The sequence below is a fragment of the Necator americanus genome, chromosome III (genome assembly GCF_031761385.1).
Source record: "Necator americanus strain Aroian chromosome III, whole genome shotgun sequence".
Lineage (NCBI taxonomy): Eukaryota > Metazoa > Nematoda > Chromadorea > Rhabditida > Ancylostomatidae > Necator > Necator americanus.
This window is the reverse complement of record NC_087373.1, coordinates 8,644,309-8,669,118: the sequence shown is the minus strand read 5'-3', so window position 1 is coordinate 8,669,118 and position 24,810 is coordinate 8,644,309. Positions and strand designations below refer to the sequence as shown.

Sequence of the window (24,810 nt, the reverse complement as noted above, 5' to 3'; positions counted from 1 at the left end):
GATCGTAATTTGATCTTCGTCTGTCTAATCGTGTCTCTTTGGTCTCATCTATCATTTTGAGAAGTCGTGAGCGCAAAGCACTATCATAGCACCAATTTAAGGCTGCCCGCAGAGTTCGCAGCTGCAGGGGCGGCCCCATCCGTAAAGGTCTGCACTTGATGGTTATTGAGCGCCCGCAATCGCAGCTTAACATAATGATTATCCCGGAGGATCAAGTTTGAGTAGTTCCGACGTGGTGGTCGAAATCCGGATGCAGTCAAAGGCATCACCCTACGATTCTGAGGTGGTACGGATTTCAGGTGGAGTATTCGTGTACGGGATCATAGATTATGGAGACAATGGTGATTCCGTCCACTTCTTCCTAATTGCCGTAAAAAACGTCTCTGAAGATACGGCTTGAGCGTTCCGGTGCGCTATTTTCTACAACGAGTTCGATTGGAGCATGCCAGCCTTGTGCACGCGCCGCATCTTTTGGACCGTTGTTTACGGCAGTTAGGAAGAAATGGATAGAATCACCCTTCTCTCCATAATCCACGATCCCGTATGCGAATACTCCACCTGAAAATCACCTCACTCCTCCCCCCTCTCCATAATATACGACCACGTATAGGAACTCTCCACCTGAAACTCACACCACCCCAGATTCATAGGGTGACGCCTTTAACATAAGACAATTAAGGACTGGATGATACATAGAAAACAGAATGAAAAACTCGAAATTCCTTGATTTGGCTTTGCTTAGATATTAATGAAAGACATATATATATATATATATATATATATATATATATATATATATATATATATATATATATATATATATATATATATATATATATATATATATATATATATATATATTAAGATAAGATATTAATGGAATGGAAGATATTAATGACTAAAAAATTTATCTTTCTAAATCAATTTTTCAACTAGATTTGCGATGAGATTTCTGCTGTTTCTGATTCTCATATGGATGCAATACAACTGCTGTTCGGCCGCTGTATGCGTGTCTGATGAAGAGGTAAAAATCCAAACAATTGGCGCATTGCTTGCTAACAAAACGTTGAAAAATTTCAATTACAGGTAGCCTTTCCAGCAGGCGCTAAAACGTGCAAAACGGATTCATCTTGTGGGACGTATAAGACCTACAATTTTGGACAAGGCGGGGTCAGGTGCGCCAAGGAATATGGCGGCAGTGATGTTGATGGAGTTTGTTGTTTTAGTGAGTTTTCTTAAAGTTAATTCAACATCAAAGGCCTCCTGCACCGAAAACTCGGAACCTTGGTTAATACCACACAGGACGACAAATCCAACTTCTTAGAACTTTTTATTTTGATTGAACTCGGATGCCTTCACTGAACAAGTTAAACAACAAGAATAAAACAATTTCAAAAACGGAAAGGGTCGGAGGGCAATACTTGTATAATGAAATATTTGCTCATCGTTTGCTTCTTCTTAAAAATTGCCGGCAATAGATTTCAATCCAACTACTGGCGTTTTCAATATGTAAATAGTTTCATGTTTGAGGTAGACTTCGTAAAATTTGTCCATGTTGGGTTCTCTGTAGTAACAAACAAAGATCGAGACGTAATCTGCAATGTGTATCACAGGAAAAACGCAAAAACGCACCACGGGCAAATCCAGAAATCGAATGAAATAAAGGCATCAAAATGAGCACCAGATCCGAAGAAACAAATCCTCGGATCCGAATGAGTAATTAAATACAACTCGCAAGAATTTAGAATTCTTTTTTTGTTGTCAAATAAAGTGATTCCTCTGTGCTCCAGATACATTTAATTTGAAGACTTATAACGGATGCTTTGAGTTTTCGCTGTATGTAGCACTTCCAAATTATGTACGTCCCGAACCTTGTTTACTGCTATAGAGGAGCGAACATCAGGAATTCCTTCCTTGTTTTTTCTTCATTCGTTAAGAATTGGCACCGGTCAGATAACTAATGCAGTGCGCATAGTAAATATGTTCAATTCACGAATACCTCGCAAATACACTATCAAAAAATAGAGACAGAATATGCCGAGGTTTCAAGACAAGAGAACGTTTAAATTGCCCATTTCAGTTTTCTGCACGCTTTTTTTTTCTACTACAGAAAACTACTTTCGCTTCTCAAATGAAACAGAATGCATCCTTTAGAGATTTTCACAAAATGAACTCATAATTGATGTAATATCTTCACTAATGATTAGTGTCTTTGGAAAATTGTAAGGATTTTTGAACATATTCTGCTACATTTCTAATAGGTAACTATAAATTTATAATAACATTAGTTTTGCTTTGGTTCCCGCCAAGTCCTTCTGTTAAGTAAGTCAACTCTCAAATATCCATTTCTAAGCAATTGGACATTGAACTAGTGAGATGTTCTATTCCCCGTTGTGCATAGATTACCTTTCGTCCATTTCTTCCTAATAACCGTAAAAAACGACCAGGAAGATGCGGCGCGTGCTCTGGGCTGGTGCCAATCGAAAGCCTTGTAGAGAGTAGCGCGCCGGAACGCTCGAGGCCGTGTTTTCCGGGCCGTTTTTTACGCCAATCAGCAAGAAATGGACGGAGTCACCCTTCTCTCCATAATCTACTATCCCGTATACGGATACTACACCTGAAATCCGTATCACCTCAGATTCGTGGGGTGATGCCTTTAATCATCATTCTTTGATAGCTGTTGGGTAAAACAGGAAGAACACTCATACTTCGAGTAATACTTTAAAATTGTGTTTATGTTATATGGGAGTCGAAGGACTGTTTGAAGCTAAAGTTTGAATATTCTCAAAAGGTGGAACTGACGCGTTTAGAAAGAAAACTATGAAATCTTTCGCTTTTATTTATGGTAAAAAAAAAATAAGAAAACAATGCTAGAAAAACCCAATTCTGATTTCACAGAAAATATCACTACCATTATTTTTTGATTAATTTTGATTGATCAGTCCAGCCTGACTGATAACATATGATATTTTATCATAACATATTATTAAATATCATTCTTTGATAACTATTGGGGAAAACGAGAGAAAAACTTCTAATACGAGTAATGTTCTCAAATTGTGTTTATATTATATTGGTATCGAAGGATCGTTTATGAATGCTCCCCAAATGTAGAACTGATGCATTTAGAGAGCAAATTATGAAGTCTTTCTCTTGAACTTGTATTAGCTTGGTGCAAAAATAATGCAAGTTCTCGGACATCCATTTCGAAACGCTATAACTCGCCTTAAAATCAACATTCCAACCAAAATAAGAACTATTACACTCCACGCATCTTATCCAACAAGGCACAACTTTGCTTATTCCCGCTGCATAAAAGTCCTACCTTTTGTAGTCCACGAAATCCCAAAAGTTTTTGGCGTCACCCTGGTTTTGGAAGATCCTTCCTTTTAGGCAGCTGCCCAGATGTTTGAAAAATGATAGTCGGTTGGCGAAAGGTCTGGTGAATATGCTGAGTGAGGAGCAGTCTCGCAGCCTAGCTCGTTCAATTTCAGTACCGTCACCTTTGAAATGTGTGCCCGGGCACTGTCGTATAGGACAATACGATTTTTTCTGTTCACTAACGTTGGGCGAAGAAGATGGAGTCTCCGGTGCATTTCGTCTAGTTCTTTGCAGTACTTCTCTCCGATAATGATGTGGTTTGATAAAGCTGTAGTGGATTACACCTGTAGTACATCACCACATAGTCACCATGGTCTTCTTTGGATTTATAGGATCGAATTCTCATCTGCCGTATAAAAAGATCCAGAAATGGATGGTAACAGAAGCGTTGGGAAGATCTCAGAACGGCGACTTCTTCGGGACTCGCTCAGTTCACGCGCCAGCCAATTGTTCAACTTTTCACCTTTCCTATTTTTCCAAGTTGCGGAGGGCTGTTGAATGATCAACCTCTAGTTCTTGGGCAACCTTTCGTGTTTTTTTAAGCGGATCATCTTTGATAATTGCCTTCAGCAGGTGATCATCAACTTTAGAAAAGCAGCCGCGAATTTCCTTAACTTTGAGGTTCGTATCGCCACAACGAAACTTCTGTAACCAACGCCATACCATGAATTTGGTGGTGTTTCCTTCACCCCAAACGGCATTGATATTCCGAGCTGTCTCCGCTGCAGACTTCCCCGGAGAGGGGAGGGCGTTGCAATAGATGGCATCGCACACAACAGCATTCTGGAGGCGGTTGTTTACAGTGATGCGGGGAGAGATGAGCGGAACTATTCCGGTCTCCATAATCTACGACCTCGTATACGGATACTCCACCTAAAATTCGCACCACCTCAGATTTGTGGTTTGCTGCCTTTAACCGGGAAGTTTTTCGTGCGGATAAGGCAACGAAAAAAGAGCATTGTTTTAGCATCAACCTAATAATAAAAAAAAACGAAGAAAGCCTTGTCAGGAAAACACAAAGCTAATTTCATAGGACCTGCAACTACTACTAATTTGAAATGATCAGTGAAGGTGAGCGAATCGAACACCGCAGAAAGTGTGAAGTCCCGCTTTAGCCGGATTTCAGACCAAATCATTGTAGAGAGTCATCAATCGTTGATAGAGATCATTTCTCGCTCTATAACATGGTATTGATTTTTCTGGTTCAGTTGATTCTCATCTTTTAGACCATTAAAATGGAATGTAAAGAAGACAAAAGTGATCATTTCTGGCATTGTTTGTTTGTTGTTTGTTTGCATTCGATCAGAGTAATGAAAACGTCCTAAGAATGAGTATGAAGAAGGAGAAGGGTTTGAAAATACCGCTTGCCGGTTGCTTGCGTGCGTCAGAAATGAGAATTTTGTCCTCGGGTGGAGACCACACCGCGATGGTACGATTGTCATGTGTTGAAGAAAAATTACTTTCTTCCCAAGTATCGAAAAGGAAAAATTAATGGAAGAATTCACCAAGTGAAAATGAAAGCGAAAATAGAATGAAAACGTTGGGAACGATGCGAAGAACAGCAACCGAAATTGCAATCGATTATTTTTTTAGCAGTTTCACTTTGCTTAAGGGCAGCTTATCACGAAATTTAACTCCCACGAAAACCCCAGCAAGAACGTAGAGTTCGAGTAGTAAATTGTGGAGCCTAGCGTGGATCCGCTCATCCTTACCTAACCGATACAAAAATAAACGGCCTGAAAGACTCCGTTGTTTCCTACGAAATCAGTTGCACTACGTCGCCTCTGCTCCTGCCCTGCATCCACGAGCGAGCGTTCAAAGATTAAATAAGGAGATCTTCGCATCAGTATTTTCACGTGAAACCAATGAAACAAGACGGCTGAAGAGCTTGAAAGCATAGGAATTAGGAATTAAAAAGAAAAAATCTACCTCGTAGGAATTAGAGCTCTTCCCACGCATTTTTTTGGGATGATTAGACCAACTCAGATGGGCAGCTCTCCTTTCCTTTATCAACAATCCGAATCCTCCTTTTTTCTGGGATTGGGACTGATTGGATTTGCCACGTCAATTTCATGATATGCTGTGTTTGAGAAGTTGATGGAGTGAGAAGAATGATCTTTACCCTAACCAACAAAAATTAGTCATATTAGTCGGTGTGTAATTGCAATACATCTTTCTACGTTCATTCAAAGCCTCATTTTTAAAGCGTAACGACAGGTGATTGCCTAAAACAGAGGAGAGAGTATTTGAAAACAGTGAGACGAGTCCGAGACCGGCAGAGTGAAATAGATGCCAGGAAGTGGAGCAAGCCGGTTTGCGGCATCGGTTGGGTTCAAACTGATTAACAGTTGCGTCAGACTGCTTCAAGTCATTTTTGCATCTTAATACTTTTCTGCTATTCCTCAAACTGTTTTTTTTTTGAAAACTGACCACGTATCCTGCTGAAATAGTAGTCTGTAAGATTGATTTGATATAATATAGTTATCCTTCTAGAGATGATTACCGTATCAGCAGAAGTTGGTACCGAAAACTAATCGAAGGATTAGACCGAGGAAAGAATATAGTGTGTAACATTCTAATAGAACCGTTGCAAGCGTTCTCAACCAAAAAAATTCAACTAAGTAGTGTTTAACACTCCGAACATCTGAGTAATAATCGAGAACTGAGCCATTAGCTACCGTTTTGTTTGAAATGAATGTGTAGCAGTACTACTTAGACGTCGTACACTGATGGGTAAGATGACTTTTTTCTCAGAAAACAAGAACAGCAACAATCATTTTCAGAAAGAAGTTATTGTCAAAATATCAGATCAGGATCAGATACTATGATCGTACCAGATGGCAACATTGAAAAAGTGCAATTGTGTAAAACCCACGGTGAATGCGACAACGCTAAAAAACAACATAACTTGGCGAAGGATTATCAGTGTGAGGTGAGCATTTAAATGGATAAATTCATGTAATACGGTCTGGCCAACGTCACTTCATGTTAGTACATCATCATTCAATCAACATTGCAAGTAAAATGTTGGATGGGATATGCATGAGGAAATGAGGAAAACTAATTCTCCGAATGATAGTTTCAAATCGTAGCTGTGTCGGATATATATCACTTTGATCACCTTGACTCCCGTTGATCTTCGAACTGGTCGAGCGAGGGCCAGTAATTCTTCCATTTGTCCCGATCGCCTACCAGAGTAGCCCAGTGGTTCCTTCTTTCGCGTGGGACAGGAAGAGCATCATAATTTTCTTTGAAGGACCTCGTGAAGAAATCTGACCATCGGGTCGGCGGTCTTCCTGTAGTGCGCTTAATATCGCGGGAACCCAGTCGCTCACGGCTTTGGTCCAAAGGTTGTCGTTAAAGCGCATCACATGTCCGGTCCACCTTATTTTACTTTTCTTGGCAAACGCGGCGTCTCTAATCTTCCGTCGCTGACGTGGGAGAGAACTTCAGATTGCGTCCCTCAATTGCGTGAAACGGGATACTCCTAGCATCACTCTCTCAATTGCGCGGTCAATGACGCTCGTTTTCTTCCTGCTTGCGAAATGACCAGGTTTCCGAAGCATAGGTCAAAGCAGGAAGGACGGTGGTGTTGAAGAGGTGAGCACGGAGCCGGGTGTTCCTCGTCTTCTTCACTACATCCTCAATGCTCTTGTACGCTCCCCAAGCCGCTCGTCTCTTCCTGCCCAGCTCGGGGTTCAAGTCGTCCATTATGTCCAATTCCCGACCCATATAAACGTAGCTTGTGCATTCGGATATGTTCTGTTGAGCGTGAATGGGGCATCCGAGACCCATCCGTTTCCCATGAACATCGTGTTTTGTAGATTCAGCTGAAGACCGATGCATCCACATGTTTCGTCGAATTCGGTCAGCACTCGTTCCGCTTGGCTGATGCTAGGTGTTATCAATACGATGTCATCAGCAAAGCGCAAATGCTGTAGCTGGCGGCCATCCACCTTCACTCCCATGTCGTCTCATTCCAACATTCGCATTGCGTTCTCGAGGGTGGCTGTGAATATTTTGGGTGAGATTCTCTCTCGGACACCCTCTCGGACATCTCTCTTCACGTGAATGATGATATTCTTGTAGAATGGCGCAATTCCGGTCGTGAAGTTACTGTCCAAGGCTTCCACGACGTCCGATCTCCCTTTTTATACAACACGGTCTTGTTAGACTTCCACTGCTTAGGAACCTTGCTAGGGCGTGAGTTCTTGGTTCCCTGCGGCTCGTGCTGCTCCACGCTGGCGTATCAGCTCAAGAGTTTCAAGAGGCAAGCGTCTCTTGGTGGTTTTAAAACTCTCAGCCTTCGCGCAGTCGTGAAGGTGTTCAACGAGCCGGTCATATTCCCCGTCGATGTCGTCCATTGCGGAATCTTGCCAAAAGCCGGCTAGCGTAGCGAAGAGATCCCAGTTAATGATAGTTCTGGGATTTCCCTCTCTGTACTTGGCGGCTCTCTCCTCTCTCCTTGTGAAGGAAAATCTTCCTCGAAGGAGGCGATGGTCCGATCCGATAGATCTTTGGTACAACAGCAACGTCCGTCAGGCAGAACCTTTTATTGACGATGATGTGGTCTATTTCATTACGGTACTCTCCACCGGGTGACTCCCACGTCCAGCGTAGCAAAGAGGGCTTCAGGAATTGCGAGTTCCCATGGATGGTCTTAGTCGTCATGATGAACTCGGAGAGTCTGTCCCCTTGTTCATTCCATTGCATTGTAGGCAGTGAGTCCCGATGTGAAGTTCCTCGAGCGTTCTTCTTGGGCCAACTTTAGCGTCGAAATCGCCATGACATGAATCGACATGATCGTTATGACCTTGTAGAAAGCATGATCTTCTCGGTAGAACTTCTCCAGGTCCATATAGAAGGCTTCGACTTCTTCTTTGTAGCTTGATGTTAGAGCGTAAGCGACCAATTATAGGAGTAAAATCAAATTTGAGTATTTTAATTCAAATGCAGTGCGGTTACTTTCTGCGACCGAAGATTATGACATTTTTCATTAACGGTTACAGTGCTGGACCACAAAGTGGATTATTCAGATGGTATAAGTGCATCAAATTGCGAAATAATGTAAATCGTGAATTATTAGCCTTCTTATGGAGAAAATTTCACTATTAAGACAGCTTTTGAAATTCGATACAATGATTCCGACCACAATAAATGTCATTCATGTATAATTACATTTGAAAAATGAGTAAAACTCAAATCCCTTTAGACTAAGATCTCAGAGTTGTCCTAGGAGCAGAATAAAGCGATAGAACTACCGTAAAAAAGATCTTGTTAAGATTACGTAATCCAATTTTGCCACTATAATATGAATCAATAGTGAGAAACTATAGAGAAAAAACATCAAAAGGTGGAAGTCCAGGAGTTTTCGCATACTGTAGGGGTAGTTCAGTGAACACGTACACCGAGTATGCGTCCCGTCGTCATGTTATAGTAGGGTCGAAATGAAATGTAGCAAGGACCGTGCAGTTTCGTAAGCGGGCGGTGCTTGAACCTAAACGGTGGAGACAGCGGTTGGAATCGCTGCTCTCCACCACCCCTCATCGAGCGCAGCCACATATGCAAACGCGTCGTGCTTCATTTCGTTTTGACCCCACTATACCATCAAGTTTATGACTACAGTTTTTTTTTTTTTTTTGATTGGACTCTCTAGTAGACGAAATTGATCTTTCCAATTTTGCATGAAAAAGTGGCGTTTAGTATGTAAACTAAGTGTTTTCTAAAAGATCTCCGGTATGACTGCTGAAAGACAATAACGTGAACCTATAGAGTTGCTGTAGGGTCAAAACGACATAAAGCAAATACGCAGTCGCGTACGCGGCTTCTCTCGCGGCTGTTCGGTGGAGCGTGGCAAAACCGTTGTTGGGACCACCCATCACTGCAGTTTGCAACGGTCCCAACTCGGTTCCCAACTGCTGCCTCCACCACGCCTTTGAGCGCGTACGCAAATGCACCGCAACTACACTCGTGATTCATGTCGTTTTGACCCGGCTATAGATGTTTTCCTATCATGTCTCCACACTATATACTACATATCTACATATTTAAACGGCGTATTTTTAGAAAGATGTGTGTTGCACCACTGCGACCGTTGATACTGTGAAAGGTGCGTGGATTCTCTTTTCTCATTTTCTTTTTTAAATAAAGCCATATAAAATATTTGTGTTTCTGCAACACACTTCAGATCTTTATTTTCCACCAAAAAAAAACACTTGATGAACTGTTAAGAACAGAAGTCTCTACTAGCAAATCGGATCTGGAAGGAGTCTTTTTTTTTCTTATTTTCAACCTGACATTTTTAGCATGCCCAATGAGTGAAGGACAGGCAGAGAAGCCTACTCAGGCATCTTGCAGTATTACCGGAGCACAATGCGGAAAGGATGAATATTGTGGTATCAGAGGATGCTGTAGTCAGTTTTATCTTGTCCATTATGTGAATACAGTCTAAATAGCTAATTTATTCCCCAACATCTCTAGTGTTCTAGAAAAATGAATGATACCATATATTTCACCAGACACAACTTGTCCACATACTGTAGAAGAGAACAGATAGACTGCAGCGACTGTCACCGTACACCATTTCGAAAACTGATCGAAATGGCAGTAAAAGAAGAAGAAGAGCCAGCCATAAGTTATAATAAATTATCACCAGATACTGTAGGCCCAGGACATCATTTGCTGGTAGTTAGCAAATTTGTGCACATTTCATCTAAGTGATAAATAGAAATGTAAAAACAACATATATAACTAATTAATAAGGATGTGAATAGCGGGTGAATGATGAATAGAAACATTTGTCGTACTTAAAGGCATCACCCCAGGAATCTGGAGTGGTACGGATTTCCGGTGGAGTATTCGTATACGGATCGTGGATCATGGAGAGAAGGGTGATTCCGTTCATTTCTCCCTAATTTGCGTAAGAAACAGCCCGGAAGATGTGGTGCATGCACAAGGCTGGCGCGTTCCAATCGGGCTCGTTGTGGAAAATAGCGCGCCGGAAAGCTTGAAGTCGTATCTTCCGGGCCGTTTTTTATGGCAATTAGGAAGAAATGGACGGAATCACACCTCTCCATAATCTACTATCCCGTATACGAATACTCCACCTGAAATCCGCACCACCTCATGTTCGTGATATGCTGCCTTTAAGTACTAGCAACGTTTTTTAATCTCGTGCATCACCACCTGCATCATTCATTGAATGGAGAAATGGAAAATCCTCTCAATTTTTTTCAAAAAGAATTATGATAAAATGATCAGCTCAACGAGTACAGTTCACCACCAGAGGAAGTTTAAAATATGCCCTAATCACAATTGTCGAGTGATCCAATAGTGATTGTTTCATCTGCTCATCCGTAATCAGAATTTCAATGTATAGCTGAAATGTGCTCCTAAAAACTTCTTGAGAAAAATTTCTTCCCAAAACATTGGTCAAACACTGTGAACGTAGCAATCTCGACTTTGACACAAAAAAATCTAACAACTTCAGAATTTAGGGGTTTTTTTGCGAATAATGTTAATTAGAATGTGTCTTTCACTGTAAACATAAACTTCGTCGAAAAGAAGCAAATTTTAAAGAAATTCTGTCATAACACAAATTTCTCGACATCACTTTTAAAATCATCGAGTATTTAATCAGACAGTCATTATCTAATTTACAATCTACATTCTTCAGAGATCCGCTTATGTGAAGGTAGTCACATGCTGCCACAACACAATATTTCGTCGCCAGAACATCTGCAATTCTTGTATGTTATTAGAACGTCAAATTCAACAATATTTTCTTCAGAAAATATAAGTACATTTGATTCAAGTTATCCGTTTGCAAAATATTTTTGTAACATAGTGAAGGTGTTCCAAAAATTCTTCTACACGGATAGGATTTGTATAGATCTTTAATCAGAAGCATAATGGATCCATTTAGCGGAATTTGATCCATGATCCAAATCTATCTAGCTTCAACATTGTTGTAAGAAGACAACGGAACACTTTTTTTTCGACTCTGATCGTTGTTTTGTTTTGAATATATGTATACAGAGAATGTCAATTAACCACACTTGTAGGGAATGCACGAACAATCAACAGTGCTTGACCGCACACAGAGACTTTCCTGACAGCTACTGTTCAAAAGTCTCCGGTGGCGACGAATCACGAAAATTCTGTTGTCGTGAGTTCATTCAGTCATTGTCTCGCACACACAAATAAACAGTAATAATACAGACGATAACACAAAGAATAATACATAGAAAGGATTGTTGGTTTGTTCGAAAACGTTCATCATACTTTGTCGATGATCATAACCTTCCGCTATTTTCCTCGACCTCCCACCCCTAATGTTCTGGCGTTATCGTCTTCATCAAGACCAGGAAAAGTCAAACCCATTAGTGATTTGTCCTTTTAAACCCCTCATCTTACAGAAAGGATTTATCTGGTTTACATACTCATTAGACAACACATTTGTTAGTATTTATCTCATGTGATTAGTGGTAATATATCAGGACAACTCAATAACAGTAAGAACAGAACAGTACTACAACTACTTAATATCACTTGTTTAGACAGCCCCTCTTCACTTAGCTTGCGGTTGACAGCATCTTTTATAGTCATTTCGTTCACTCGACATCTTCATCCAAGATGTCCTCGACCTTCGTGAATAAAATTGGCAAGATTCTTGTCCAGTATCTAGCTGAGTTCTCAGCTAGTCCGTCCTTGCAGTAAACAAACACATTTTCCCATCTTGTTAGAGGGCTCCCTCGTAGGCGTTTAGCAACCATATGCTCAATTCTAGCGCTCTTTCGGTACATCTATCGTCGATTCTCCTCTTAATGTGACCGATCCATCTTTGCTTTCGATATATATTTCCCTGTGTCACGGAGACTGGACGTTGCTCTTGAATCGGATCTTGCTGGGAAGACCGGCTATGTGTTGTGTGGGCCGACACAGAAGACACGCATCTCTCAAGCCCTCTTCAGGTAGTAAATGGTTCCTTAGACATGGCAAACTTATCTGCCCAAGTTTCCGCTGTGGAACAGAGCACCGGAACAAATGTCGAGTCGAAAGGACACGGAGATCTTGATCTGTCAGTTGGACTGTATCCTCCCGTCGGTTTTCTAATGCTGCCTATGCTGCTCTAAGCGTTCTATTCAGCTCTTGCTTCAAGTCATTCTTCATATCCATAGAGCGTTCAGGGTGCACTTATGGTGGCATTTCTACGACTAGGGAGCCTTCAAGTTGTATTCGTTAGTCATCGAAGTGGACTTTTTCACGAGCTGTATCTTCTTGTTTACTGGCAATCCTATTCTCTTCCCTACTTTGCTCAATTCCTTGAGCATCATCTGTGCCATAGTCAATTCTGGAAAACAGAACGATTTCGGCACCAAAACGAAGATTTGAAGTGACTCTTCCATCATTACGTCTGCCCATTCCTTTCCAAGTGAACGTAGCGCAGTCGGTAAGAGGTTCCGCTGTGGCACAATTGATCGGAGGTTCATATCCACTATAGTGCAAGCTAAGCCTTTCATCCCTCCAGGGTACCAGACTTGTCTGGAAGAGCAAAAACACTGATGTGGTACATCGACTAGCTCCCGCAAGTCATTGTAAGGCTGCACCCACAGTTTCACAAACCTCAAACGAAGTCGAAGTTGAAGTCGAGTGCGTGGGTGGATCCCCATAGTGATTAATCAACGCCATGCACTTTACCATAATTAAACAGACACTGATAGTGTACAGGAATGAATGTGATTGTGTTCAACTGTATTAGCTCACATTTGACACCGACTTCTGTTCAAATATCTATCCGTTTATGCCGAGCCATTCCCGTAAAAAAAAACACACATCTGCTTGATGAGTTATATAAATGATAGAATGAACGCAACAATTACGTACTAACTTTCGCTGATCCCGTTATTACCGTCATTTGCTTCTTTCTGTCACGACGATAGCTTGCAACCTCACTTACATAGAACCTTTACAGATTCCTGTTGTACAACAAAAAAGCTATCACGCCTCCAAGTTACGGACATTTTGGCTTTTTTCACCTGTTTGGCTAAATTTGTCCTCTCCGAAAAGCGGTGTTTATAGAAATGACCAACGTGTTCCTTTCTTTACTGGCAGACAGGGGTTGTTTTCGTTGTTGTTCCCGAGATTCACAGTACCAAAAGTAAAATCTCTTCAGTATCACATTAAAAAATGGTATTGTTCATCACATCAATCAGTTTCCGGTAGGAACAAAGAGTTGTTGATGGAGCAAAAAACCATTAGCCATACTTCATCGTTCGTCCGGCTCGTGTGAAGGTGTTCCGATGAGACCTCTCGATGCTTCTACTCTTTTGGATTTCTAAAATCTTAGAGCACTTCACAGTGCTTCCCTGGAATTCCAGAATCGTTCCTACTCTCGGAATCACTCCCGCATCGTAAATTCTTACAAAAACACCTACCGTACCGATGAATGTGTGAGGCAAAGCATAGCAGCTGCAGTAAAGATCATATTATTTCCATCCTTTGTTTAGCTCCTTTTTGCAACGACATGTTAGAAATCAAATTTTGTTAATGGTCGTGCTTGGTTTCTTTTGAAAAAGAAAATTTGTTTGTTAAACATATCTTTCAAACCTCATTTTTTCAGCTGTACCCTTTTCGAGGCTCTTTCGCGAGAAGGACAACAGGTTACTTCTGCAAGCCAAAGTTTTGAAATACCATCAAAGCATTGAAAAGCCTGGAGAAATCGCTGCACACCTTTCCGGAGAAGAGGGAGAGTATTCCAAAAAATGCGAGACGAATAGCGATTGTGGAGATGATGAATTCTGCGACATTATCGTACCTAGACAGAAAAGTACAGAGAAAATTCTAGAAAAAATGGTAGATTACCAGCCAAAAGCGTGTTTTCCTTGTAAGTTGAATTCAATATACATATACTACTAAAGATTACTACAACCATCCTTCCATTTAGCTCTACGTTGCGCGGGAATACCAGCAAGGGACAATACTTCCACAGGAATACAATTTTGCGAAGGGACAAGTGGCTGTGGCCCGCAAGATTTTTGCGATTCCCAAACGAATGCTGGAACTGATGGTGTTAACGCGATGCAAGCGCTGGGAGTCTGTTGCCATTGTATGTGTTATTTATTTACTTTAATCATTTAAAAGGAATTGATTTTTGTTTGAATTTGGCCCCATCTCCTACTATTTAGAAAAAAAGGCTTCTGTTGCTTTAGAGTTAACATATAGTTGGGTCAAAACGACATGAAGCACGGACAGTTGCGTGAGCGGCTGCGCTCGAAGCGGCGGGGTGGAGCGTAGCGGTTGGGTTCGCGTAAGGATCCTCGCTATCGCCATCCATATCTGCAGTTCGCCATTGTCCCACCTCGATTCCAACCCCTGTCTCCTCCGCACCGCTTCGACCGCAGCCGCTTACGCAGCAGTCAGTGCTTCATGTCGTTTTGACCCAACTATACCATACATATACACATTAAACTGACGATGTTGGGATTTCATCATGAATGAACGAAGTTAAATGTTGATAGTCGAATTTAAGCAACAGCCAAGATTGTTAACAAATTTATTACGGCTAACGTTTCGGCGTTGTCGCCTTCGTCAGAGCCTGGAAAGTAAGAACATTTGCAATATATCCTCTCAAATGCCTCACCCAGAACAAGTCATCATTCCCTAGGATATTACACCGAAACAAAACCAAAAAGCCCAAATCGTTGTCCTACTAGTAGCCGCGTTGCCGGATGTTAGCGGATATCCGCGTGGTGCTATCGCTCCGCGATACTAATTAGGATGCGACCCGCATAGACCCCGTAGATCAAACCCGCAAAGGTCTTGATACAGACCAGCTCGTTGGTCACGGCTAAGCACTCTCCTTCTATTCATTTTTGGACCTTTTGCATTTATCCAAAACGCTCCTAAAGTTCTGCGAGCTATAATTCGGGTTCGTACGATAGAATGACAGCTACGCAGAAAGGAACGTTTTCTGTTTCGAAAACGTTCCTTTCTGCGTAGCTGTCACAATTCATCGTACGAACCCGAAATATAGCCGCAGAACTTTAGAAGCGTTTGGATAAACAAAAGGTCCAAAAATGAATAGAAAGGAAAGTGCTTAGCCGTGACCAACGAGCGGCCGTATCAAGACCTTGCGGGTTTGATCTACGGGGTCATATGGGTCGCATCCAATTAGTATCAGCGGAGCGATACACCACGCGGATATCCGCTAACATCACGGCAACGCGGCTACAAGGTAGGCACAACGATTTGGGCTTTTTGGTTTTTGTTTCCGGGTGTAATGTCTCAGGGAATGATGACTTGTTCGGAATGAGGCATTTGAGAGGATATATTGCAAATGTTCTTACTTTCCAGGCTCTGACGAAGGCGACAACGCCGAAACGTTAGCCGTAATAAATTTGTTAACAATCTTGGCTGTTGCTTAAATTCGACTATCAACAAGTTGCAATCTCTATGCCAAGATTCAAGGAAAGTCGAACTTTCGCACTTCTGAAGTTAAATGTGTCTAATGAACGAGTAGTGATTATCGATAAGTGTAATCATGCTCAACTGATCCCGATAGTCACCAAACGGACATGTGAAACAACTCTGTACGATCGCATTCCCCCAACGACGCAACTTTTACGTATGACAGAACATGGGCAACCAAGCAAGTCATCCGTGCTTGTACAGGTGTGCCGCTTTTGCTACATATTCGAGTTATAACGTTGGATACGACAGATTTACCACCATTTTATTGTATAATATGTTTCATCGGTAGCAATTTGTAATCACACGCCTTTTTCTGGATTACGAGAGGGAATTGAGCACGATTACACCTCCGTAATCATACACTAAACCCCTACTCTTGTCTATTTATGGATAGATCCTAAATCGTGACGCTTTCCCTTTAGAAGTGAATCAAATCGATTGCTTCGGTTTCTCTACTCATTCACTCATTTAAAAAAGACAAGTTTGTCGAACCTAAAGTTAAAGATGTTGATGTTTTCTGCACATGTTTAACGTCAGGGCCCATGGACGGACTCGTTCGTTCTGTACAAAAACTAAAATTTTAGCGAAATTCTAGTGAACTCTGCTATTGTCTGTCTATTGTTTCTATATACTACTTTCTTTCTTCTTTCTATGACACAGCGTTAGGTGGATTTAACTGAAATGCATGTAATGAATGTAATGCATGCATGCATGTAATGTAATGTAATGTAATAAATGCATGTAATCTTGGGATGATAGAGAAAATATCAGTGAAAAATGGCTGCAGAGCAGCATTACTATTATTATGCATTCATGTCATGAATTTTCCTATTATCTTATACATATATTTAATAGCCAAAAACGTGGAAACATTGAAACATTAATGTTTTGAGATGATTGCAAAACTGAAGCAATAAATACGGGAAAAATTGCTGATGAAAACATACCCGCTTACGCGGCGTATACTGCTCAAGGAAAGTTGTGCAATTATGACAGTGACTGTGGAGAGTAGGTTCATAGTTGGTCTTTCAAAGTTATCTGCCTGAATCACGTTTCATCTTTTTTCTCTCCTAGTAATGGACTATGCATGACTGCTAAAGATGTGATTACAAACCAAAATCCACTCGTTCTACAAGGAAAAGAGCAGAAACTCTGCTGCAGCTGTTAGTGAAGTTTATTCCCACGGATAGTGTAAGTTGATCGAAACGTCATCTAGCAGAAAAATTCCAACTTCAGTTGAAACACGAAAGGATGACGAACTATACCGTTGCCTTATTGGTGTAGCTCTAAGAGACACAAACCAGAAAATAATTAAATGCGCTACAGATGAAGATTGCAATAGGGAAGAAGGAATAGAGCTGAGAGATAAAAGTGAATGGAAATATGAATGCGTTCAATCACTATCCAAGGAAAAACATTGTTGCTTAGGTGAGAAGAAGGTCCTGTTAATGTTTTTGTTATTTTTTTTGAAACCATAACCAGTAGACTGTTATGACTGCTACAGTTTCTATTGTTTCTTTACAGCACCACATTGTGGCGACGAGCTCACCTTTATGAGAACGGAACTAGATTGTAAAACTCCTCAAGATTGTATGAGAGATGAAGAAGACAAGAGTAATGCGGTTGGTCGAGCTGTATGTGCCGACTTCACTGAGAGGAATCAAGCAGCAAAGAAAAAAAAGTGCTGTCCAATTGGTGAGTGGAATTCTGTGCTAAATAAGGACAAAGGATAAAGTGTCTGGTGTTATTCAATCCGCTAGGGATGCGCCAAGACGTTCACTTCAGGATAGTTTGAGGTTTACGAACGTGTAACTAGCCTATGCAATGACTTGTGGGGGCTAGCCGATGTGTCAAAGTTCCTCTCAGACAAGTTTGTTACCAATCCATCGACCCCTAGTCATGAATGGGTTGGTGAGCAATAGGCTGAAGTCGAATCTCTGTAGACCTCGTGTGCAGACTGAGACTCTTACCGACTGCGCTTCACCTTCCTAACTTAATTTACTTGATCGGCGGACTGATATCATCGCCTGACGGGATTACCCGCATCTTCGAAGAAGTGTGCCGTCCTTGATCTTAGCTCTGTCCAACACTCTCGATCTTCTGCGAAAGCTTGCACAGAATTAATCCATTCGTCGCTATTCCAAATTCTGCGAAACCTTACATCTCGCCTGAACTGCCTACCCACGCCGATTGTCCTCAGGAACAGGGCGATCTGCTGGTCTTTTTAACGTATAGCCAAAGAAGCGAAGACGATTTCCTATAACCACGTTCGATAGCAGTCTAGGATGTTGATGTGTTTCACCTGTCATCCGCGGGTATACCATATCAATTTCCGCATAAAGATCTTCATGTTCCCTTTAGGAAGTTTACCTTTCAGGTTATGGACCTTGTAGGTGTGCCGGACGACAGCACCTTTTTGCAATGTATGGGAATCTTTTGCCATAAAGTGCGGGTTATTTAGCTCGTACGTTCCCAATGCGTACACTCCAACGCCTGATCGCGTGACTGATTTAGTTAAAGCAGGGCCACCACGTGCAGGTAACAATCAGACTTGTATAAGCGGCTTAGTAGACGGCTATACCTTAATAACTAACCAATTACCCAGGTTTGACAACATGTCAACCATAATATAAGTAGATCCACATAATAGTAATGAAACGCAAAGACTTAGAAGGCTAGTGGTGAAGTTATTGTGATTTTGATCGGATTTGCCCGGTTCAGTAGCGGAGTGAAATCGGTTGCATTAATTTTCTGACAACATTTTTAATCATTTCATTTATTTCTCACCTTTTTTTCAGCCGACGCTAAAGCACGTCTCGCATATTGCACGAAAAGAAATTGCTCTTCCTTAGCTGATTGCGATGCTGTTCTTGCATATTGCCATCCTACAAAACACGTGTGTTGTCATGCTGGTACGTTTCTTCGGAATACTCCTTAGGATTGTTTTTTTTTTTAGAAAAAAGCTGATTCTCTTATACCAGAACTCATTGCATCGATAATGAAAACATTTCCAGGCATTACTAGGCTAGATGGAACAAAGCATGAATCATCGGGTACATGTCAGGGATTCTGCAAGGATAAGCAAATGTTTGGTAAAAAAGTCGCTCAATATTGTGTAGCTGTTAAGACGTCAAACGCTGGAGTAGGAGAATGCTATCTATCACCTTATGTCAGTTTATACTTTTTTGTCCTATTGATTAATGTTTGTATTAGCGCCGAACTTCGTTCTACCTGTCTCAAAATTGGAAATTAACAGATTTCCTTTAAGGATTAGAATGAAATTGTGGGGAAAAACCTCTAAGGCTGTTGACGATCACCACCTTATACTGTACGCATAACGGGAAATATAAATTTATCTCACGCAGCTGTTTAAGATGACGCCAGGATAGCTGTAAAAACTTATCGCAATTACAAAAAAAAACACATTTTGCATATAAACATATGACTTCAGATACATAAATATATTTTTTAGAGCAGATATGTATAGTTACGATAAGTATAGGAACAGAAGTTGGTTGCAAACTTTTTACTTTGCGAAATATCTGGTTAGGATCTCAAAATAGTTTTTTTTTTTCTCTAGACTTTCTGTCTTTCTTTTTTTTCTCTAGGCGTCCTTCTAAAATGGATATTTTCAAGTTAAGGTTCAATTCAGCAAATCTCTCGGTATTTTCAAAGGCAACGGCTTACAAATTAAAAATTAAAGAAAAAAACTCCAAAAATAATTCCTAATTGACATTTGACGTTATTTTCGCTAGAATAATATCAGATATTGGTGAAATGTAAAATGATAGCAGTCTCCGAATTTTCCCAGTATTTTTCGCTCAGAGGGCGGGTGTGGTGTAGCGGTTGGAGGTTCCGCTTCCTGCACGATCGATCGGAGGTTCGAATCCACCCTAGTGCTCACCAAGCCTTTCATCCCTCCGAGGTCGATAAATTGGTACCAGACTTGCGTGGGAGGATAAAAGCACTGACTTGACACATCGGCTAGCCACCGCAAGTCACTGTATCGGCCAGATACACGTTCGTAAACCTCAAACGATTCTGAATTGAAGGGAACGTGAGGGCGCATCCCAAGCGGATTGATTAACGCCAGAAACTTTATCTTTTATCCTTTATCCTCTTCGCTCAGGGTTGCGTTGCTTAGATTGGGTAAGGAGCGAAGTCACTACAGCCTAATAATTGGACGGAAGCAACATATCTATACCATTGTATGCATGTCATACAAGGAAATTGGCAATCTTGGCATCAATCCACGAAAAAGTAGGGTTAGGTTTTGTGATAGTGTGCCTGGCAGGTTTTTAGATGGAACACTTTATTTGCCTGACGTTTCGCCTTTTTCGCCATCATCAGAGGCCTAAATAGAAGATGACTGAAGCAATGCTGCGTTTATCCCATCAAGCGCCACACTACCCTGGGTCAGTGTTTCGATAATCGTTCAGGGTAGTGAAAACAGAAATCCATCTACATTGAAAAAAGTCTTACGTGTTGTTCCACCGGAGGTGGCGTGGCTGGTAGCACGCACTCGTCACTCAATGTAGCGAATGAGTATTGCTGCGCGTAGATCACCAACGACGATATAGATGATTCGATCTACACACAGAATATCAGACGGTTATAGGTCACAGAGCAGTAAAAGTGGTAAGAACTCATTTGTTATAGACAAGCATTCATTCCTATTATTCATTGAAGGGTTTCTTTTAAGAATCCAAAACGCCTCCAACGTCTTCCTTGCCGATATTTCTGTTTCGTGAGCTAGTACAACGCATTTCACATCATAATCGTTTCCGTTATGGGCCTCCTTCCTAGTGGCGTTATCAAACATTTTCGTCGTTTTCCTGCCATGTGTTCATTAATCCTCACTCTAACATTCCTACCGGTCTCCCCAATGTAAGTTGCGTTGCACATAAACCACTCAATCTCATATATTACTCCCATTTGTGCGCAGTCGCCTGTTTTTCCGTAAGGACAAGTAACACATCTTTCACAGATGCAGTATCTATCATATAATCTGTTTCTAACATAAACAGAAATATCGGCAAGGAAGATTTTGGAGGCATTCTAGATTTTTAATCTAATCATCTATATCGTCGCTGGTGATCTACACGCAGCTATACTCATTCGCTGGTACACTGAGTGACAAGTGCGTGCTACTAGCCGCGCTACATCCGGTGGAACAACACGTAAGACTATTTTCAATGTAGATGGATTTCTGTTTTCACTACCCTGAACGATTATCGAAACACTACCCAGGGTAGTGTGCCACTTGACAGGGTAAACGTAGCATTGCCCCAGTCATCTTCTGTTTAGGCCTCTGAAGACGGCAAAAAAGCACAAACGTCAGGCAAATAAAGGGTTCCATCTAAAAACCTCGCAGGCGCACTATCACGGAACATAGACAGAATATGCCGAGGTTTGAACAAGAGAACATTCGAACTAGTAGGGTTAGGGGTGTAGATTACAAGAATGAGCATGATCGCGCTCAATTCTTCCTAACTGTCCTAATGAACAGCGTCGGTGATCGAATTTCCTTACGAGGCACCTAGCAACTTACCACATAATTCGCCAAAGCGACAGCGTCAGCAGCCCTTCCCCCCTCCCCTCCCTTACCTTTGGCAGACGCCTCGCAAGTACTGCACTCGAATACGTGACACGTTCCGTGCTTCGTAGGGAAATTTGATCGACCAGGTCATTTCCTAGCACAGTTAGGGGGAAGTGAGTGTGACAGTGCTCGTACTCATAACCATAAACATTAACCCTACTTTTTTGTGGAGAGATCCGATGATTTCATGGTATACTGCTTCTAATAGTAATCCTCCTGTTCAGGTGAGAATTGTGGACAGAGACCGTGCTGTGAATCCTGTTTATAAGACGGTGTTCATTATATCTGTAATACTCACATTAGTATTTGCATTCTTAGCGGTGATTATGTTTGTGAACTATCGTTCTAAGAACTTTTGCGACAAGTATACACCAAAGAAAAAGAAGGTATGTCTCTCGTACGGATTACGATTATACGTTGCTTGATCAAAGCATTTAATTCAAAAATGAGTTATATACGGGATATGTTACAATATCCTATTCTCATATTAATGTTCTCGATCGAAACAGATCTTCATTCATGAATAGATTAAGTACCGCACTTTTTTTCCTCGTCTTTCATTTCTCTCATATTCTAGGAGCGGAGAAAGTAGAAACACTAATCTTAAACAAACTGCTGGTTCTGGAAGAGAAAAAAAAGTAGAGATCTTGATTGTACCGTGTTTTTTTTTGTCTTAAACTCTGATATTTGCCCTTAAACCCTCTACGACGTCCTTATAGGATCATAGTAATAGATCCATATTATTTTAAAATCAAAAACTTTGTTGCAGTCCTGTAATTGAATGTACCGTTTTCAAACGAACTAGCAGAATTTTGAGATAGATTGGAAATTTATCCTAGATTAGATGTCTAAAATGTTACTGCTCACTATACAGTTTCTATTAAGGGTAAAAAGGGGAAGAAAAAGGGGAAGGAATCAGGAAAGAGCGGTACTAGTGGTGGTGGTGAAGGAGGCACAGAGGTAAGCATCTGAATGATCCTATAATCTTAGTCTTATGATTTTAGAGATATTTATTTAAGAGTGGCAATTTTTTTTATTATTTCAGTGTTTTGCTTCGAGAAGTACAAGCTAAGCACTCTCAAACTAGGCCTAGACTTGAAATTAAAACTAACGTATCATAAAATTGCAGTAGTGTAGAAAAGTGGTAGTTAAAAGTAGAGTTGCGGATGGCCTCGCCCAGTTTCTGCTAATCATCCTGAGAAAAAATTGGCGTGAGAAACAACGTTTGTTCCTATGAGGCAAATTGGAACGCGTCACACTTCTCATGCGTCACATCCACGTGCGAGCAGTCGAGAACCAATGAGGTCTTCTCAACATTCAATTCAAGAGTGGCAATTTTTTATTTCAGTGTTTTGCTTCGAGAAGTACAAGCTAAACACTTTCAAACTTGGCCTAGACTTAAAACCAATATACAGGTTGTTGAGAGAACCGAAACGTATACAAAGATGGTGTGTTCTAACGTACTTCGTAGGAACAAATCCTTTTCCCACGCTATTTGTTTGATGAATATCAAAGGAAGTTGAGCAAGGTCATGCTCACACATTTCATTCCCGGAGGTTGACTGCGCCGCTTCGAATGCTCACCCCAATCTTGAGAACTTTTTCACCCGACTAGATCACCACCGTTCATAGACATCTGGAGCTGCGCTTCTATCGACATTCCACATTAAACCTTAAAAATGAAGCAAAATGCGGTGAAAAATTGGACTGACTGCGTTAGGGAACACACCTTATATCCTGACTTAATTTCTTGGTGCTTTACAAATATCCTCGCAATATGTTGATAGTCGAATTTAAGAAACAGCCAAGATTGTTAACAAAATTTATTACGGCTAACGTTTCGGTGTTGTCCTAATTTCGTGCAAAACGTGTGGAGACCAATACATTGGCGAAACAGGGTGCCCCCTTTGTGTTCGCATTAAAGAACATCTAAGGAGGATGAAACAATCGAATGCAGCAACTTCCCTCGGAGTTCACCGCAGACAATGTCATGAAAACGTTCCTTTCTGCATAGCTGTCACAATTCCATCGTACGAGCCCGAAATTATAGATCGCAGAACTTTAGAAGCGTTTTGTATAAATGCAAAAGGTCCAAAAATTAATAGAAAGGAAGAGTGCTTAGCCGTGACCAACGAGCTGGCTCTGTATCAAGACCTTTGCGGGCTTGATCTACGGGGTCATATGCGGGTCGCATCCTAATTAGTATCAGCGGAGCGATTGCGCCACGCGGATATCCGCTAATATCACGGCAACGCGGCTACTGAGGTAGGCACAACGATTTGGGCTTTTTTGGTTTTTGTTTCCAGGTGTAATATCCTAGGGGATGATGGCTTGTTCTGGATGAGACATTTGAGAGGATATATTGCATATGTTCTTACTTTCCAGGCTCTGACGAAGGTGACAACGCCGAAACGTTAACCGTAATAATTTTTGTTAACAATCTTAGCTGTTGCTTAAATTCGACTATCAACGAGTTGCAATCTCTATGCCAAGACTCAAGGAAAGTCGAACTTCCGCGCATCCTCGCAACAGTTTGCCATTCGAAATGAAGATCAAATGCGGTCGAAGCGGGGCGGTTTAGCTAGCGATTAGTGGAAGAACCATCGCGAGCTGCACCGATAAGTGGTATTGAGCAAGGTTCTTTCTCAGTTCTAACCGCTACGCTCCACCGCACCGCTTAAACCAACCATTTACGCAACTGTACCGGGATTCAGGTTATTTTGACCGGACAGCACTAATATCATTTCAGGGAGGAGGAACGTCAGGCGCCAGCGGTGTCAGCGGTACGGGAGCAGATGGAACAAGTGGTGCCGGTGATGGAACCAGCGGTGCTGGTACAGGTGCTGGAGATGGTGCTAGTGGTACTGGAGCATAAATTTCATGTGTACCATAATAAATACTTTAATTTTTGAGTTAGACACAGAGCAAGAGGAAAACTTCACTCTATTAAGAAAACAAATTCGTGTAATATTTACAAACTTCGATACAAAACACAAGATCGTTCTGGCCCGGTCCTATGCAGTCTATGGAATTTTTCTTTGCGTGCTCATTTTTTTGCGTTGTACTGTAAATCACAGCATGAAGATATTCGAGCGGAATCGTGTCGGGATGACCAGGCACCAGAGCAAGAGCTTTTTCTGGTTCCCAGCGAACACGGCGTGTTTTGATTTTGAGCGCCACGATTTTTGATTTCCCTTTGACTAGATCTAGAACATTTGGTTGGATGTGATGTAAGAAATGGGATTCCACTTAAAGAAAACAAAAACCAGAAAAACGAAACTTTCAATTTTGGATTGATTGAAAATATAGAAATATAAAAATAATATGAATACAAAATAAGGCAAAAAGTCTGCAATTTTT

The 24,810-nt window shown here is 41.2% G+C and overlaps 1 protein-coding gene across 1 annotated transcript; it reads left to right on the top strand.

Annotated features, from left to right (window-relative positions):
• Nucleotides 1-943: 943 nt before the first annotated feature.
• On the top strand, nt 944-24,325 carry RB195_008991 (uncharacterized protein; the record flags this gene model as incomplete). Its single annotated transcript, XM_064195774.1, has 18 exons — nt 944-1,024; nt 1,087-1,225; nt 6,165-6,313; nt 9,448-9,490; nt 9,687-9,794; nt 11,057-11,129; nt 11,445-11,548; nt 14,003-14,266; nt 14,327-14,488; nt 16,746-16,860; nt 16,927-17,015; nt 17,089-17,280; nt 17,377-17,547; nt 18,651-18,764; nt 18,867-19,021; nt 21,676-21,837; nt 22,337-22,411; nt 24,200-24,325. The coding sequence occupies 18 exons, from the start codon at nt 944-946 to the stop codon at nt 24,323-24,325; spliced, it is 2,322 nt and encodes a 773-aa protein (XP_064046919.1).
• Between the last annotated feature and the right edge of the window lie 485 nt (nt 24,326-24,810).